The sequence below is a fragment of the Podarcis muralis genome, chromosome 12, assembly GCF_964188315.1.
Source record: "Podarcis muralis chromosome 12, rPodMur119.hap1.1, whole genome shotgun sequence".
Classification (NCBI taxonomy): Eukaryota; Metazoa; Chordata; class Lepidosauria; order Squamata; family Lacertidae; genus Podarcis; species Podarcis muralis.
This window is the reverse complement of record NC_135666.1, coordinates 11,684,042-11,702,815: the sequence shown is the minus strand read 5'-3', so window position 1 is coordinate 11,702,815 and position 18,774 is coordinate 11,684,042. Positions and strand designations below refer to the sequence as shown.

General features: G+C 45.3%; 1 protein-coding gene across 4 annotated transcripts in view; it reads left to right on the top strand.

The window, feature by feature from the left end:
- PRKAG2 (protein kinase AMP-activated non-catalytic subunit gamma 2) overlaps positions 1-18,774 on the top strand; it is a 201,297-nt gene that overhangs the window by 63,008 nt on the left and 119,515 nt on the right. For 3 of the 4 annotated variants that reach the window (XR_003709227.2, XM_028751341.2, XM_028751342.2), the window contains exons 2-3: positions 2,211-2,282; positions 9,484-9,766. Coding sequence is in view for 3 of the 4 variants with exons in the window: in XM_028751341.2 (XP_028607174.2) it covers positions 2,211-2,282; positions 9,484-9,766 (355 nt within the window). In the remaining variant the exon portion in view is untranslated. Of the gene's footprint in view, positions 1-2,210; positions 2,283-6,338; positions 6,405-9,483; positions 9,767-18,774 lie in introns of those variants that run through there. The other variant, XM_077936732.1, reaches the window with a different exon arrangement.

Genomic DNA, 18,774 nt, shown 5'->3' with positions numbered 1-18,774 from the left:
ATAGCCATGTTACCTGTTTTCTGATTTTACTTCAGACTTTTATGAGACTTATGAGGAATGGTTGAAGGAGCTGGGTACCTTTAGCCTGGAAAAGAGGAGACTGAGAGGAGATATAATAGCCATCTTCAAATATCTCAAGGGCTGTCACAAGGAAGATGGAACACGCTTGTTTTTCCCCTTGTTCTGGAGGGTAGAATTGAAACCAATGACTTCATTTTACAAGAAGGGAGATTCTGGCTAAAACTTCAGGAAGAGGTTTCTGAAAGTAAGAGCTCATTGGCAGTGGAACTGACTCCCTCTGGAGACAGTGGACTCTCCTTCCTTGCTTTTTAATGCCATGGATGCTATAGTTGAGATTCCTGCATTGCAGGGGGTTGGACTAGATGACCCTCAGGGTCCCTTCCACCAATACTATTCAATGATTATATGATTCTGTCTTAACAAGTATGTTCGGAAGAATTTCCATTTTCACAAACAATTGGCGAGCCACTGTGGTGTAGTGGTTAGAGCGTTGGACTAAGACCTAGGAGACCAGGGTTTGAATCCTCACTTGGCAATGAAGCTCACAGGGTGACATCACTTGCTCTTGTCCTGGCCTACCTCACATGCTTGTTGTGGGGATGAAATTTGGAGGGGGGGAACAATATACAGTGGTACCTCAGGTTACTGATGTTGAAGTGATCATTCTTGAACAGAAGACCTTCAGAGGGAGACTTTAGCATGAAACTGCTGAATTATAAGATGAAGTTCACCAATGCCAGGTGGTTTGTGTTACTATCACCAGTGGTTTTTTTGAATCATTACTGTAATTATGTTACAGTGGTACCTCAAGTTAAGTATTTAATTCGTTCCGGAGGTCCATTCTTAACTTGAAACTGTTCTTAACCTGAAGCACCACTTTAGCTAATGGGGCCTCCTGCTGCTGCCGCCGCGCCGCCGGAGCACGATTTCTGTTCTTATCATGAAGCAAAGTTCTTAACCCGAGATAATATTTCTGGGTTGGCGGAGTCTGTAACCTGAAGCGTATGTAACCTGAGGTACCACTGTAATCCACTTTGAGCTCCACGGAAGAAAGGCAGGGCGATAATGCAATAAATAAAATAAAGTATAGAATTCTCCCCTTTCCATTTCCCTGTGTTCCTGTTGGTTCTTTAAGTTGGCAATCTGATTAATGTCCCTTAACACATTGCACAGGCAAGTCCCCTGTTTAATACAGTGGAAGGAACGTCTCCCTATCTTGACAAGACTTCCTCCCCGACACCTGCAATTGCAAACACATACTTGTCATATTCATACATCTTAGGTTTACTGTTGAGACAATAGGTTTTCATCTAAAAATGCTATTAGCATCTCATTCCCTCGGAGTTTCTATGTGACAGCTGATTCACCTACTATATATTTTGGAAAATAGTTTATGTCTGTCCGTCTCTTCTCTGTGGGTTTGGATCATAGTTAATCCATTTTATGATCTAGTTGTTTTAGTTTTGTTTGATGTGTTGGGTATTTTATATAGAAAAGTGTGATGAAAATAGATAAATAGATAAATAAGTAAAAAAGGGTAAAGGTAAAGGACCCCTGGATGGTTAAGTCCAGTCAAAGGCAGCTATGGGGTTGCGGCGCTCATCTCACTTCAGGCTGAGGGAGCTGGCGTTTGTCCACAGACAGCTTTCCGGGTCATGTGGCCAGCATGACTAAACTGCTTCTGGCGCAATGGAACACACCGTGACAGAAACCAGAGCGCACGGAAATGCCATTTACCCTCCCACCACAGCAGTCCCCAGTGCTTTTTTTCTGGGGAGATGCAGGGGTATGCATACCCCTAAACATTTTGTGAATCTTTTGTCCATTTACTGTATTTATTTTCCCCAATTTGAACTATAAAATGGTATTTTCTTGAGTCAAAATGAGAGTACCCCTAAACATTTTTTTAAGAAAATGCCTCTTTGGGAAGGCAAACATTACCAGGGACTGTACAGTGGAAGGGTGAAACTGCTCAAAGGAGTGAATAAATAGCCAGCAAATAAGTTAAGTGACCCCCACACCACTGCACCACTCAGCGTTAACTATCCCAGAGCTGCTTTTCATTTTATAAAATGACTTCTGAAGCTTCCTTTTACATACTACATATTGCATTTATATTCTAGTATGTGTGCCCTTTAGAAACTTTAATTGAAAGACTATAATTTCCCCTCTTTTCTCTCTTTTCCTAGGATCTCAGCTCATTTGCCATGCCATTCTTGGATGGAGATGTGGACAGTGCAGAGAAGCATGCTTCACGGAAGGTAGGACTTTCTGAGTCTTTCTATCTCTTGCTAGTGAAAACTGGTGGTGCTTCCATCAATCCTCCCAGAATTCAGAGACCTGTTTCACTGAGTTCACGTCGGCCATGTTGGTTTGTCCAGATATGGCTGATTCAGCTGAATATTTTTAAGTGGAAGTTTCTGCAAGGTCCCTTGGTCCCTTCCGTGTTGATGATGTGGTCAAGTGGTCTTGGGGAAAGGCCTCTTCTATGGCACCCTTATCCTGACCTGTGGATCTGGTTCCACAGGACCAGCTTGCTGTGTGAGGAAAATGGAGGCATGGCCTTGCTATAACTTTTTCACCTTGGACGTGTGAACAGACCTTTTAGCAAGCTAAAATCCCTCCAAGAGAGGCAAAAGCCCACTAAAAGTGGTTTAGAATGTAAGAAATCCAACTGTCAGGCAGCCCAAAAGAAATAGCTCAAACACAGACAGTGGTGTGCATTCAGAAGCAATGCTAAACCATGGTTTGGCATTACTTGTATGAACAGTCACAATATATGGGGATATGATCTCCTTCTCTCTGCACGCTGCCAATTCAGTACTGAGTTGTTGGAAAATAATAGTTTTGTGTCTGAATGGAGCAAACCATGGTTTGCAGAATTCATTGTTTTCCAGCATATTAGGAGCAAGCTATTATTTCCTCTTTTGCCTCCCCTTGTGCAGAAAGGACAGGGGAAGAGCTTTGTTGTTAAGTCTGCTACTCTTGCGATATTTCACCTCTTGGGACAGCTTCAAGAAAAATGCCAGGAACGCGTCTTTCTGGCTGTTAACGTTTCACAAAACCCTTTGCCTTAGTAAGCAGAGATCCATTTTAAATTCTGCGGAGCTGACTCACACCTTTCACAATGAAGCATTAAGCACGACACACTTTAGGAGTGTAGAATCTGATTGCCTGAGAACAAAAAAAACCCCGGTTCTTAAGTGAAGCTACATTACAGCACTTTAAATGTTTTGGGGTCGCCGCCACTACCATCAGTGATGAGGAATTATTGCTTCTCGTCTGCAGATGAAAATATAATTTTCTGCCAAAGATTGGAGAGTGCCTGATTCAGTCTTGTACATGCACGTGCAGTTTTATTGTGCTTCGCAGATACTGCTCCTTATGAGGACACGGGTACAGCTGCAGGCAGCCCAGCTGCTTCCAGGGGGAGGAAGACCCACACTTCTGGCTACAGGAGTTGAGCTGGCTAGGGGGCCTGGCTTAATAGACTACAGCAGGGGTCAGCCATTTTTTTCAGCAGGGGGCTGGTCCACTGTCCCTCAGACCTTGTGGGGGACCGGACTATATTTTGGGGGGAAAAATGAATGAATTCCTATGCCCCACAAATAACCCAGAGATGCAGTTTAAATAAAAGGACACATTCTACTCATGTAAAAACACGCTGATAATAATAATAATAATAATAATAATAATAATAATAATAATAATAATAAAAAATTTTATTTATATCCCGGCCTCCCCAGGGCTCAGGGACCATCCGTGGGCCGGATTTAGAAGGCGATTGTGCTGGCCCTGGCCCCTGGACCTTAGTTTGCCTACCCATGGACTACAGTATAGTGTAAACAGAACTTATATATTCACACCCCAAAAATGTGTGTGACATGCTTTATTGCGATATTTGCTTTATTGTGATAGCCTGGAACCGAAACTGCAATATTTCCGAGGTATGCCTGTAACTTTCAAACCTAAAGGGTAAATTATGTGTCACTTGGTGAGAGTGTTTCTGTAGGCAGACGAGATTGCGTTGGTACCTCCTGGGGAAGACCTATTGCAAATACTGATTGACTCATTTCTTCCTCCCCAGCCCAGCTTGTGACATTTTTAGCCTTGCTGTGAGTTTGAAAATGGTGGTTATAACACAAGGTTCTGTTGCTCCTCCAGACTTAACTGCCGGCTGGCAGTTTTAGCTTGCTGCTAAAACTTTCGTTTCGTTTATCTGCGGAAGGTGTTGTGCAGGATCCCTTCCCTCACACATTTTTTCTTTACGACAATCCTGCGAGGTAGGTTGAGGCAGTGAAGTTGGCTTAAGGTGACAGGTGTATATAGAACGTCTATGTGTGTGGCGAGATCAAACACGAGAGAAGCTTCCTGACGGAGAATGTTGTTGTTGTTTAGTCGTTTAGTCGTGTCCGACTCTTTGTGACCCCATGGACCAGAGCACGCCAGGCACTCCTGTCTTCCACTGCCTCCCGCAGTTTGGTCAAACTCATGCTGGTAGCTTCGAAGACACTATCCAACCATCTCGTTCTTTGTCATCCCCTTCTCCTTGTGCCCTCCATCTTTCCCAACATCAGGGTCTTTTCCAGGGAGTCTTCTCTTCTCATGAGGTGGCCTAAGTATTAGAGCCTCAGCTTCAGGATCTGTCCTTCCAGTGAGCACTTAGGGCTGATTTCCCTAAGAATGGAGAGGTTTGATCTTCTTGCAGTCCATGGGATTCTCAAGAGTCTCCTCCAGCACCATAATTCAAAAGCATCAATTCTTCGACGATCAGCCTTCTTGATGGTCCAGCTCTCACTTCCATACATCACTACTGGGAAAACCATAGCTTTACCTATACGGACCTTTGTTGGCAAGGTGATGTATCTACTTTTTAAGATGCTGTCTAGGTACTTTTTAAGATGCTGTCTAGGTATAGAAGGTCCCTATTTTCATCGGATAAATGTTGGAGGGGATGGTGATGTAGGTTTGAGTGGAAGCTGAACCGTAGAACAACAGAAGCTGCGCTGATCACACACCAAACTCAGGACAGGACTGAAAACACCGTCGCCTTATGTCCTTACCCAAACCCCAGCCAGATGCAGAACACACTGACACACACTAACAGCCCATTTAATCTTGCATTTGCCTCTGAGGAGGTATGTACAGTCTGATAAAGCTATCTGGAGAGACGTGAGCTACGTTCTGCAGCGGTATACCACGGGCAGAAATTCCCTCGCCTCAAATGACACTAATCTAACTGCACCTTGACATGAAGACCGATAGCATATCGTTTAGTTTAATCTGGTATGCGCCGTCGCTCCCTTTGCTTGAAGGAAATAAGGAACTCCCATGTGTCCGGGCCTGTTCTTCTAAGGGAAAGAATTTTTCTTCATATCAGGGAAGGGTTGTTAAAGTGTTAAAGCATCCTCTGTGCACGTGGAAGGCCCCGTGTTCGATTCCTGGCATCTTCAGATAGGGCTGGGAATGTCCCCAGTCTGAACCCTGGAGAGGCCACTGCCAGTTGGTTTAGTCAAACAGAGGGCCACGTGGACCTTGGCACCACAGACTTGCTTCAGGCCCAGGAGTCAGATATGGCCTTGGAAGTCAGTGAAAGTGTTGAAGGGAATTAGGAGATGAGGTAAAAGGTTAATAATTTAAAATAATAATACAGGTGGTACCTTGGTTTACGAACTTAATCTGTTCCGGAAGCCTGTTCTTAAACCAAAACCGTTCTTAAACCAAGGCACACTTTCCCTAATGAGGCCTCCTGCCGCTGGTGCCCTTCCACCGTTCGGATTCCTTCTTAGACCGAGGTAAAGTTCGCAAACCGGGACACTGTTTTGCGGAGTTTGTAAACCAAATAGTTCATAAACAGGGCTGTTCTTAAACTGACATGCCACTGTAAATGGGAATAGAAAGGAATGAGATAATGAGAGGAGGAAGTGAATATAAGTTTTTGGGAGGGGAAACAAAGTATAAGTTAAGAAGAAAAGGTGGAGGGGAAAAGAAATTCAAGGAGATGAGTAAAAGTAGTTTTAGAGGTGTGTTTGTATATGTATGTACGTACATATATACATATACATATAGTGCTTTTTTCTAGGGGGGCGCAGGGGACACATACCCCAAAACATTTTGTGAACAAGTTTGGCCTCAATATGAGTAGGAAAATCAGAGTACCCCTAAAAAAATTTTAATAGAAAAAAAGCGCTCTCTCTCTCTCTCTCTCTCTCTCTCTCGTCTCCATGTAGAGACTCTGGATCAGCAAATTCTGCCTAAAATGTGGAGACTTGAGTTAATGTTTGTACTTAGCTGTGGATTTTCCATAAGGAATGCTGCCGTTCAAACCATGCATGGTGCTGCTTGTTACAATACATCTGTCCCTCACTTCATCACTTCATTGGGTACTTTATTTTCTTCTTAAATCTTTATTAAACAAATCCTGTTCTTTCCCTGAAAATAATATAAAAGATTTATGGTTCAGAAGAAAGCACACAATTAAATATAAACACCCAAATGCAGGAAAACACAAAACAACAACAACAACAACAACAACAACAACAACAACAACAACAACAACAACTGCATTGAAAGGTGCATGGCAGTATTGTCTGTTTAAATGAGCTTTCAGGTGGAGGCATAAGGAAATACCTCTGGTGCCAAAATCTAGACTCCAAGCTCTTCCGTCTGTCTTGCTTTTGCGGCTTTCTGAAGCACTTGTGTACTCTGGGGGCAATAATAAGAACAATACGCTTAACGCCCTGAGTAGCAAGGGCCTGGAGCTTAGCTATGGATCCCAGATTCAGTTTTGCATCGCCACACGTGCCTTGTGTGGAGAAGTTCGGTGTGGGGCTGATCATTCGTAGCTGCTCTGCAGACTAACGCCTGTGCATGGAGGTCCCTGGCAAATGGTTGGTTTTTGGAGTTTCCTCCTTCAGCTTGCACTTGGTTCCACATGCTCCCTTCGCCCTCTGCTGCTCAGCCTGTGGAAGATCTGAGGATGCCTGAGGCCCCACTGCCTTCCTTCTTGACTAATATTTAAACAGGATTTGGTTTCTGCAGCTGAGCTTCTGTAGCTGCCGGGGTATCAAGAATGGGCTGGGTATCGTTAGAAGTCATGGGTACTTGTGTATGTGTTCTTTATTGAGGACTGGATCATGTCTGATAAGCTCAGAGAAGGAAAAATTGATTAAATGAATTGCCAATAGGGAAGCAGATATGTGTGTGTGTGTGTGTGTGTGTGTGTGTGTGTGTGTGTGTATTTACACTCATCTTCTGCTTTAATGTTTTCTTTACCCCTTGTCATTAAGGTAAATAATTAATCAAATTATCTCGCTTGAGGTGCTCTGACTGGAATAATTGCTGCAGCATCAAGAGTAAATGACAGGTCTCTCCCCTCATTCCCCCAGGCTAATGGCTGTAGCCATAAAGCAATTGAGATAGTCATGCGCACAGTACATGCCATTAATATCAGCGTAATTGCTTCCCGCCCTCCCTAGGACCAAGATTGTTATAACGTATGAGCACGTTTCAGTCCGATTAAAGGGAATACTGTTATATTCCGGTTAAAATATAATTGTGAGTTTTAAAAACAGCTGCTGCTGCATGTTGTATACAATAAAAAGCCATTACAGTGGTACTTCGGGTTACATACGCTTCAGGTTACTGACGCTTCAGGTTACAGACTCCGCTAACCCAGAAATAGTACCTTGGGTTAAGAACTTTGCTTCAGGATGAGAACAGAAATCGTGCTCCAGTGGCGTGGTGGCAGCAGGAGGCCCCATTAGCTAAAGTGGTGCTTCAGGTTAAGAACAGTTTCAGGTTAAGAACGGACCTCCGGAACGAATTAAATACTTAACCCGAGGTACCACTGTATCAGCTCTCAGGGTGGTGCATGTGAGGCAAAACAGCTCTTCTTTGGTCAGAAGGTAGGAGGTCTAAGAAGGCATAGATTTCTGCTCTGACCCAAGCTCACCACTGTCGCAGTTCACCTTCCCAAAAAAACTGCATGGCTTGTCTTGTTGGCCGTTGCGGCAGAATTTTATGTCATTAACCAGGATCCCAGAAACTGCCCGTTCTTTCCACATCCACAAATGGCAACTGTTGGGACCGAGATGGATCATTTCTCAAGCTTTCTGTGCAAGAGGTCATAAGTCCAGTCCCAAATTTAGAAGATCACGTCAGAGGTGACGGTGGTGAGACTTCTTCCCCAAGGCCATGGAGATGGACTTCCTGTCAAAGTTCAGCAGCACTGGACCAGATAGACAAATAGGCTGACCAGTATAAAGTAGCGTCTTGTCTTCCTATGTTGGTAGTGAGTCCTCCTTGTCACCCATTGAGAGCCTGCATTTTAACTTTTCATTAGAAGAAGGTGGGATTTGACTTTTAATTCTGTTTTCCGACCACCTGCAGTGTTGGGCAGACAATATTCCTGCCCCTCAAAAAATAATTTTTATTGGTTTTCATGTCAATAGAAGAACAACATTAACTCGCCCAGTGGTACATTCTCGTTAGGTTTCATATGCAGTACACAGTTCACAAGTGTTACGTTTATTTATGCATTATCAGTTCAAGTAGCCTCTCCCCAGAGATTCTTACGTTGAGGGTGGAATAAAAGTACCTTCTGTATCTATTTTGTTGTTGTTTAGTCGTTTAGTCGTGTCCGACTCTTCATGACCCCAGGGACCAGAGCACGCCAGGCACTCCTGTCTTCCACTGCCTCCTGCAGTTTGGTCAAACTCATGTTTGTAGCTTCGAGAACAGTGTCCAACCATCTCGTCCTCTGTCGTCCCCTTCTCCTTGTGCCCTCCATCTTTCCCAACATCAGAGTCTTTTCCAGGGAGTCTTCTCTTCTCATGAGGTGGCCAAAGTCTTGGAGCCTCAGCTTCACGATCTGTCCTTCCAGTGAGCACTCAGGGCTGATTTCCTTAAGAATGGAGTCTCTATTTATAAAGGCAAAGAAAGGAAGCCAAAAGTGTCTATCCTTGAACTGCCTTTAATTACCCTTCCGTAGCAAGATAGAGCCACATTCCAAATATTATTTAATCAGATTTCAGTGGGGTTTCTCTAAGTTGTTTACAGTATCGGGCTGTTGTTAATCGGACGGCTGATAATAGGAAAAATTACTATATCTCTGCATTTAAGGTTATTTTTAAAATTTGGGACTAATGATAACAAGGCAAGACCCGAATTGGGCAGAAGGGATTGCTTTGTAATTTTGGAAATAATGAGAAACAACTTTCCCCCCCAAAATATGTTTATCAATGTGTGACTCCACCATGCATAAAAATATGAGCATATCTCTCCACAGCCTTTCCAACACAGGAAAGATGCTAGTGTTTGGCTAGTCCAGCAAAAGATAATTTTAAGGAAGGGCAGGCAATATTTTATTGCAGCAGATTCACTGCAGTAGATGCTCATTAGGCCAATGGTTTGACAGAGGTCTGCCTTGGAATAATATTTTTATTTCTCTTTCCCTTGCAGGCGGAAGACAGCTACAACACAGGGAGCCCTTCCAAAGGACTTTTCCCAAAGGGGCTCCAGAACCGGCCTTCCAGCCCAGCCTCTGCCCCCGTCAAATCCAAGCACAGTCCCGGCTCGCCCAAAACCGTGTTCCCCTTCCCCTACCAGGAATCTCCCCCTCGCTCCCCTCGGCGCATGAGCTTCAGCGGCATCTTCCGGTCATCTTCCAAAGACTCTTCCTCTCCTAGCTCCAACGCATCCACTTCTCCCGGGGGCATAAAGTTCTTCTCCAGATCAAGAAAAAGTAAGGAGCTCTTTGTTGTTAAATTTTGGGAAGGTGCTCTGGGTTTCGGGGCCATTTCCTTTTCATGCAGCAGGAAAGTAAGTAGATAGTGTGTGTCCTACCAGCTTTGGTTTCGAGTTTTGTTTAAGGTGCTTTTAAGTGGTTGCTTCTCACGCTAGCTCGATAGTGCAAAACACAGTGACCCTGTTGTGCATAGCTGTCAAGCGTCCCTTATTTGGTGGGACAGTCCCTTATCCCAGCGCCATGTCCCGCTGCTGTCCCTTATTGATGGTGTCCCTTAAATAAGCTACTGAAGGTAATGGGGCCCTTTCTATGTCCCGCTGTCCTTTGTCAACAACAAATTGTTGCTGTTTTTTGTGTTGAATATATGCTATATGGTAATTTATGGACCTAATAGGTATCTAAAGCCATTTACACAAAACAAAATATGTATTTTATAAAAATAATTGTTGATCCCTTATTTTGGCTGCTAATCCCTTATTTTCGAGGCTCCTGGCCCCTTATTTTCACAACACAGAGTACTAACCACTATACGATCACGGCCGCTGGTCCCTTATTTTCAAATCTGTAAGTTGACAGCTATGCGGTTGTGTATGTTCCTGGTTGGTGGTGCTGGACTAGCCCCAAGGATGGGATGGAAGGACTCCAGCCCTGACTCTAGTCTCATTTTCTGCCAACTGAGCTATGCCCATGGGGCATGCTAGGGCTGATGGGAAGTCAACCCCATGTGGAAGGCCCCACTCTGGCTACCTTGGGTATAAACAGTGCTGAGCAAGACGGATTGTTAGCCTGACCCTCCATAAACCTGCCTCTTTTCCTGCTTAGTGTGCGCTTCTATTTTTTGCCTTAAGATGGTGCTGTTAGTTTTAGTTGCCTGGTTCTTACAGATAAGGTTTCAGGGTTTTAAGCAGATTCTATTGTGGCTGTGCTGTAGAGGAGACGCATAACTTTGACCTGCAACCTTCTTGCCTTTTGAAATGAAAGCCGTGTTGATTCTCCAATATATAGTTGATAATCATTGCTTCTTAAAAGCTTGCCTTTTAAATCTAAGCCTTTTCTTCGGAATCCACAATATAGGTTCATCAGCCATAACTGGGGTGTGTTACGATTTGTTCGTCTGTTTATGTGCAGGGAATTTACAGAGGTCTTGCTGTTTAATAGAATACGTCTTTGTTTCAAAGTTCTTGCAGTCTAAACTTGGATACGGGCAAATCTACGGGGGTTTCACAGTTATGCGGAAGAAAATGTGCAAGACACCCAAAAGTGCTTTTAAAACGTTTAAGACTTCTTCTTTTTAAAATGATGACCCAATTCTCATGTCACACCTAATGGTTTCCCGTAACTGAGCCAGTCTGGGCAGTTTTGCTCCTGCCCACTATTGCTTGGAGGAAACAAATCAATGCTTAGCATTGCACCTGGATCATGGAACCATGGTTAGTTTCTTTCGAGCAAACCATGGTTTATGAGCAAATATCAACTCTTGGCTTACCATTGTGGTGTGTTAAGGGAAAACCAAGCCACTGTCCCTGAATCAGATGTAATGCTGAATCAGGGGTTGTGAATTGTTTCTCTCCATTGTTAGGGGGGGGGTCCAGGCAGACACAGTTGCCTCATGCACAATAGCCCATGATTCATGACTTACTGAAGGAGTGTAAAATGGGATTCTACTTTGAGCCTATGCCTTGCCTAGGAAGAATTAGGAGTATATCTGCAATGCTTCCATTGAAGCTACCATTCTTCGTTGCCATGTTTTGAAGAGCAAAAAAGAGGGCACATTTGCCAACTACAGTGGTACCTCAGGTTACATATGCTTCAGGTTACAGACTCCGCTAACCCAGAAATCGTGCTTCAGGTTAAGAACTTTGCTTCAGGATGAGAACAGAAATCGTGCTCCGGCAGCGCGGCAGCAGCGGGAGGCCCCATTAGTTAAAGTGGTGCTTCAGGTTAAGAACAGTTTCAGGTTAAGAACGGACCTCCGGAACGAATTAAGTACTTAACCCGAGGTACCACTGTACTACTTTTAACTATGGATTGCTATGTCGACTCTCATTTTACATACCCATGAAAAAGAGGACGTGTCCTAGAAAAAGAGGACATACGGCAACCCTCTGCAGCCTGTGAAATCAGATGAAGGGCATTATTCAAAAATTAATAATAAATAATAAAGACATAAACATAAGCCAGTGCTGCAAAGAGTCTTCCTTTGCAGCCAAGACTTGAATTTAAGTTGAGGCTGCAGAAGAATTATGAATGCAGTCTCAAGGCTGTGTGTACGCTCTACCTTCAAAGCACGTTTGAAACATACCCTCCCCTCAAAGAATTATGGACATTGTAGTTTAGCCCCTCACAGAGTTGTAACTTCCAGCAACGCTTAACAAACTACAATGCCCAGAGTTCTTTGAGGGAAAGATTGTATTTTGCATGTGCTTTAAAGCTGGAGGATGTGTACAGAGCCAAAGTGCACTTGCCATTCTTCCTGTTCAGCTGTAATTCGCTGCTTTTTGAATCTGACGACTATTTTTGTTACCACAGAGCAACAGAAAAAGGCTCTCAGGGTGTGCTCCTTATTCTCCCTTTTCGGTTTGGCACTGCAGGTTTACCTGTTGTAAACCTGCCTGGTATGGCTTTGGCTAAACCACACTCTGTGCCAAGTGGGGAGATCTGGTGGGCTTATGAAACTGGAGTTTCCCCAGCATTGGCTTACTGTGATGTGGCAAATTCATCCACTGTTGGGAATAGGGATGGGTTTGGAGATCTTTTGTGCGTGAATATTTTACAAATGTGAAAGGGCAGTGCAATTCTGCAGATATTAAAAAGCACATTGAAAGTCCTTGGGTTTAATCCAATGAAATCCTGTTCTGTTCTGTATAATGAAATTCATTCTTTCCACCCTATTTGGCTAAGATAAAATGACAAAGTAGCTTTTTTTCCCAAGGGACAGAGAGAACAAAAAACACCGTTTTAATGGGTTTAGATTGATTTTAGAGTTCTAGGGCCAGGTCCTATAGCATTTCCTATAACAATATTTGACTCCAGAATGAAAAAAAGGACCTGCTTTTGTAAGACCAAAGTACCATTAGTGGGAAATTAGCCCCAGCTTATTATGGTTGAAGCTTCTAGGCAGTGCTCAGCAGTAATGCACAAGCCATGAATCTGAAATGTTCAATTTCATGGCCTGGACTTATCTAGCCTGGTTGCATCCCCAGAAATATTTAGTTTCCCATTTGCTAGAGATATTAATGGGGCATGACTGGGCTTTGTCTGTGGCTCTGAATCAGGGTCTCTGAATCATAGGTGTCAGGGGCTCAGGAGCAGAGGCACAGGAAAGGGAGGAGATAGAGACCGAGGGGGAGGAATCCGAGGGAGATGTCAGCGATGACAGCCGTCCGAGGTCTCTGAGTCTCTCCAGCGAATCGGAGGATTCACAGAAAGGGGCTCCCGTGGTCAGAGCAAGGGGGTTGCCAAGGGGAACACCCCAGGAAGGAGGGGCCAGAGGGGACTCAGAGAGCAGCAGTTGGAAATCGGGACCAGCTTCCCCACCAAAGAGCAGTAGGGGGGAGGAGTCCCAAGCATCAGGCAGCTCTCCGTCAGCAGAAGGACATGAGTCAGGATTGGCCACGCCTGCATCAGAGAGCGAAGAAACGGTCGAAAGGAAGGTCAAAGACAGGGCGCGCGCGCCAAGTTCAAACCTACAAGAGAGTGGCGCAGTGAGCAGCCCGGATAGGGAGCCAGGTCCTAAAGCCCGCCGAAGGGAGGGGGAAGAGTCAGAGGGGTCCGCGTCCGAAGCGTCCAGGAAGGAAGGGATCCCGGGGGGTAGTAGGACCCAGAGGCGGAAGGAGAGACGGAAGAGGTGGAGTAAGGCTAGAGTCTTAAGCTGGTGTACAGGGGGCGGAGATTCAGACGGAGCTTCGCCGGTCTAGTGTCTAGACGTAGAGACGCACGCTAGGGTTTGAAAATGGATAATGTACTTAAATAAAGACTTTTGTATATTACCGCTGGCTAGCGTTGGTCCTCTGTGAGCTGGGACCTGGAGGCAGTCTCTGACAATAGGTGTTTAAGGATTGTTGACGCTTCGTAAGGGAAGATCTGCACCACAATGGCAGAAGACATGCTCTGCGTGTAGCATGCCCCATGCTGAAGCCCTGGTAAAAGGTAAAGGGACCCCTGACCATTAGGTCCAGTCGTGACCGACTCTGGGGTTGCGGTGCTTATCTCGCTTTATTGGCCAAGGGAGCCGGCGTACAGCTTCTGGGTCATGTGGCCAACATGACTAAGCCGCTTCTGGTGAACCAGAGCAGCGCACAGAAACACCATTTACCTTCCCGCCGGAGCAGTACCTATTTATCTACTTGCACTTTGACGTGCTTTCGAACTGCTAGGTGGGCAGGAGCAGGGACTGAGCAATGGGAGCTCACTCCGTCGTGGGGATTTGAACCGCCGACCTTCTGATCGGCAAGTCCTAGGCTCTGTGGTTCAACCCACAGCACCACCCGCGTCCCTTGAAGCCCTGGTAGCTCTTGTTAAAGGGGACCAGGAACCCGGTGTTGGTGTCATGAACTGGTAGGATGACGGGGAGGAGGAAAAGAAGGAACAGGATCCCAGCATGGGGTGTAGCCGGGACTGGGACATACCAGGGCAAGCAGGGGATGAGGAAAGAAGTACTCATGGAGTGACATAGGGTGGTGAGGGGAACCAGAGCAGCAGGACCCATTACCAGAGCCATAGGGGCCCCTGTCTCCACAAATACAGCAGGCTCTGAGGCATAGGGAGCAGCAGGAGGGGCGCTCTAGGAGGCTGAGGCAGGCAAGCGCACAAAGCCCAGCTCACCAGTTGGCCATGTGGGGCTCGCTAGCTCTGGGAGGACATGTGTGATTCCTTAGCTGGAGTAGGCTCAGAACAGGTGAGGGTCACATGTCTCATCAAGCCCAGATGCTGCAATTAACAAGCGAAGTAAAAATGGGAAGCAGAGCTCAGGTGCCAGGTCTGCTCAACAACCCATGTTGATGGGCCTTGGCTTGGACACCCCTGGACCTCTAGGGGACTCTGGACTGTATCCTGACTGGTGGACTTGGCTTACCTGAACAGACCCTGGAGTGTGTTTCCCGGACTTTGGACTTAGCTTGCAAAGATTGACCCCCAAACTTTGGACTTGACATATTGACTTGCCACCAGGTAGGCCAGGGGTTCAGAACATTTGGGGAACACCTTTCTTTGCCATTGAGCTAGTCGACAATAGGAAATGCTGGGCTAATCCGGAGGTGGAGAACATTTTTCAGTCTGGGGACGGAATCTCCTTTGAGGCAGCCTTCCAGGGATGCTACATTCCGAGGGTGGGAGGGGCCAGAAGCAAAAGTGGGTGGAGCATCAGGTGGTCTGGGGGGAGAGTTCCTAGGGCCATGCAGAAAGACCTGGAGGTCTCTGGGTCTCTGGGCCTGAGGTTCCCCATTCTGGAGCTAGATGGACAAATAGTCTGATCTGTTATAGACAGATTTGCATGTCCTTTTGAGTTTACATTGAAGGCAGGCTTTAATTTGGGTCATCAAACATTTCCAGGTTGTGAAACTCTAGATTAGGGGTGGCCCACAGGTGGTTTGGGCCCCCAAGTCTGAAGGCCCTTACCAAATCATATACCTTGCTCTTCCTCCAAAGAGCTCCCAGCAGATTTCATATGTGTACCAGAATGTCTCCTATCCAGGTACCTTACTGGGCCAGCAGGTCATCAGTAACTCACAAGATGTCACTGAAGGACCTCCCCTGGGTTCGTTCTAAGCAATCTGAGACTCTGAGACCTTGTCTGTCTCTGCTCTGCCCTCTTCATACCTCTGTAGGTTCTGGGTGACCAGTGGGTAGGGGAGTTGGTCACAGCAGGAGGGGGAGATGGCCTGGTTTCTTCAGCAGCCTGCCTCGTATCTGCCTCTCGACCCTCCTCCTCTCCAAGCTCTGCTTCTAGACTGCTCTCTGCCACAGACTCTTCCTTTTACCCCTTCAGCTTCTGACACCTCCTTCTTCCAATCAACTCCTTCTTCTCCTTCTGACCACTCATCGTCATCCCACCACCAATCCCTGGGCTCTGAGCCTTCTTCCCTTAGGGGTTCCCTTGGGGGTTTCCCAGCTGGTGCCTCCCACCCGTCTTCTGCATCCAGCCAATCCATGGCAGCAAGAGGGTTTTGAAGTGCCTGCGCTATGTTGGGTGCTTTTAGGCATGTGTTTATTGTGGAATTTGTGTTGTCCATTTGTGTAATTTTTTGCAGCATCCAGACAGTATCATCGTTATCAAAATGCCTGCCTGTAGTTTTTCTTCCTTTAATCAGGATTTTCGTGTTCCACGTGTTACATTTGCAATCTGCTTCGCACCTGCTGATGTGGAAGCTTGTTAGCACATTTTATGTTTTGATGGGCAGGTTTGTCATGCGTGATTTTTGGTGATTTTTGTGTGTGTGTGGTCATATTAGCCATATGGTATAAGTGCATCCAGTTTTACTGAACATTGCCTGCAGAAGGCACATATGAAATTTAATTACCGAGTTAGCAGGAGCAGTTTTCCCCCCAGATCTCCACCCAATACATGGGTATGGGATTGCAGATGTGTGTGTGTTACCTCTAAATCAGTATATACATCAGGCTTTTTAAAAAGTATTCTTTTTAGTTTTTGTTCATACTTAAACTAAATAAAAAATCCAGTATAGGTTTTTTTTTAAGGTTAACATTTAGTGTCAAACCTTATACTAAACATCTCTACTACCTTGCTTATAAATATCTCAGGTAATCCAAATAAGTTACAATTCATAAATGTAGAAGTCATAAATATCATTAATGTCATCAATATGGTCATCCTAGCTTAACGATTTTATATCTCTTATGAAATCCCCCAATACATGTGTGTGAAGCAGCTTAAGAAGAAACAAAGTCCCTAATCTTTATAGCGGGATATTTTCTATTCCTATACTTGCGGTTCCTAATTATTTCTTCATATATTGCATAACTGGATTCCATTTTCTTAAAACTCTATAAGATGCTCTCAGTAATCACAACATTGTCACTAAGTTTATCACTTACAGCTGCTCCTATAATTTCCTTATTAATTCCTTCCTGTTGGGTGTGCAGCTTTGTTTCCACGTTACAGCATGCAGTATCTTTGTTAATGCAACGATAATACGTTTAAACAGCAGTCACACCTTGTACATTAAAATAAAAAATAAATAGAGAGGCCTTGGGACAGAACAGCTTCATCCCTCTTGGGCAAGCTTTATGCAGGCAAAGATTAGTCTTACACAATACCTTTTTTTTTTAAAGAGCCAAATTAAAAATGAGTATTGCTGCCCCTGTTCGCCTGTCGGTAATCTTGGCATTTGTGCCCTTCCTGGGAATTTTCTTTAAAGGTGCACACACATTCACACAGGTGCAGAAAATACCTGCATGCATACCCATAACAGGCAAATGATATCGGAGGTCAGGGGAAAAGTCATTGAGTGGAGGGTCAAAATGCCACAGCCTGGATTCATTCCATCAAGCTCTGTTGACCAATGGTCCTGCTTCCTAACTTCCCCACTGTTGAATCCTGGTGGTTTGGCTGCCGGCAGGTGACAGTGGAGGGAGGGAGGAGCCCAGTGAAGCTGGTGGTCTCAACCAAGCTGAGGAAATGGCCTTGGCCCAGCCTCTTGTCTCTCACTCTGTTGCCTCCCAATAGCCCTCTTTTCTACTTTCTGAAAGCAGAATTAATTGATGGTGAGGATCTTGCTGTTCTGACACCTCCTGAAGTTGAAGGCTTATGGTAAGCTTTTGCACAAATGCCAGGGATTAGCATGAGCTGGTTTGTACAGCTGCCCGAATTTCCTAGGATCAGGCATCCATCCACTCGAAAAATGCTGAAGTTGTTATCAAATCCTTAGGTGGAAGGGCATCGGAAAAGTATGGGAAGAAAGAGCCCACTCCAAACATCCAGACGCACAAAGAATTGCTATAAAAGCGAGTGGCAACCAGATGTTGGTTTTGTTAATGGCAAAAGCATATTTTATCTAGAACTTCCTGTGGTACATTTGGCCTTCCGCCAACCTGAAACCTCTGGTTTTCAGACGGGATAAAAATTTCAGATTTCAAAAACACACAAATAGCATGTGTAGAGCAAATAGCATGTGTAGAGCATCACACACGATGACTGCACTTCTGTCTGTTTTAACTGCGAATGCACGCAGCAAAATCAGCAAGCTTGCAGTCATGCAATGTGAATATGATCCCTCCCATTTTATTTATTTGAGAATTTAGATTCTGCTGATCTAGTCAACCAGGGGTATCAACCTCATTTAAGTTGGAGGGCAAAGCTGCCCACCCAGCAGATGTGGCCACACCCATAACTCCCCCTCCCCTGAAGCCAATGGGACCAGTGGTTATCTTCTGAATATAGCTCCATTATCCAACCTTGGTGTGCCATAATCCCTTCATCACCATCATCACTACTTCCACTCACTCAGGCCTGAGCAACCTCTTGAGGCCCCTGCTATTTGTCATGTTCTCTGGACACAATCCTCCATCCGGCTCACAGGCAGACCTGCAGGGAGAGGAAGCATCACTTGGGACATAAATACCTGCCCTGCCCTCTGGACCATCCAGACCAGAAGATGTGGCCTTACCAGACCCCTCCAGCTTGGATGACACCCTTCCAACTCATCCCTCACTATCTCCATGCTGTAGGAACCAACAGCTACCCAGCAGGGCAATGATCCATTAAAAGAGCCTACATTGTCATAGAAGGGGTAGGGCTAATAGACAGTCCACGCCAGCTGACTTTCATAAAGCCCTAGAAGACTTCAGTATGCTGTTGAGTCAACAACTGCTCCTGAGTGAGCTCTCCAGGGTGCTGATATGCTCCTGTTTGCCCTGCTTTCCACCGTGGTTGGAATCTGGTATTGCCAGGCGCATTTGACTAATCCGCCTGACTTGCTTTTCTGTAACCCTCCTGTTTGGAAAGTGACATATGATTAATCCAGCCAGGGATTGCCTTGGCTGCACCA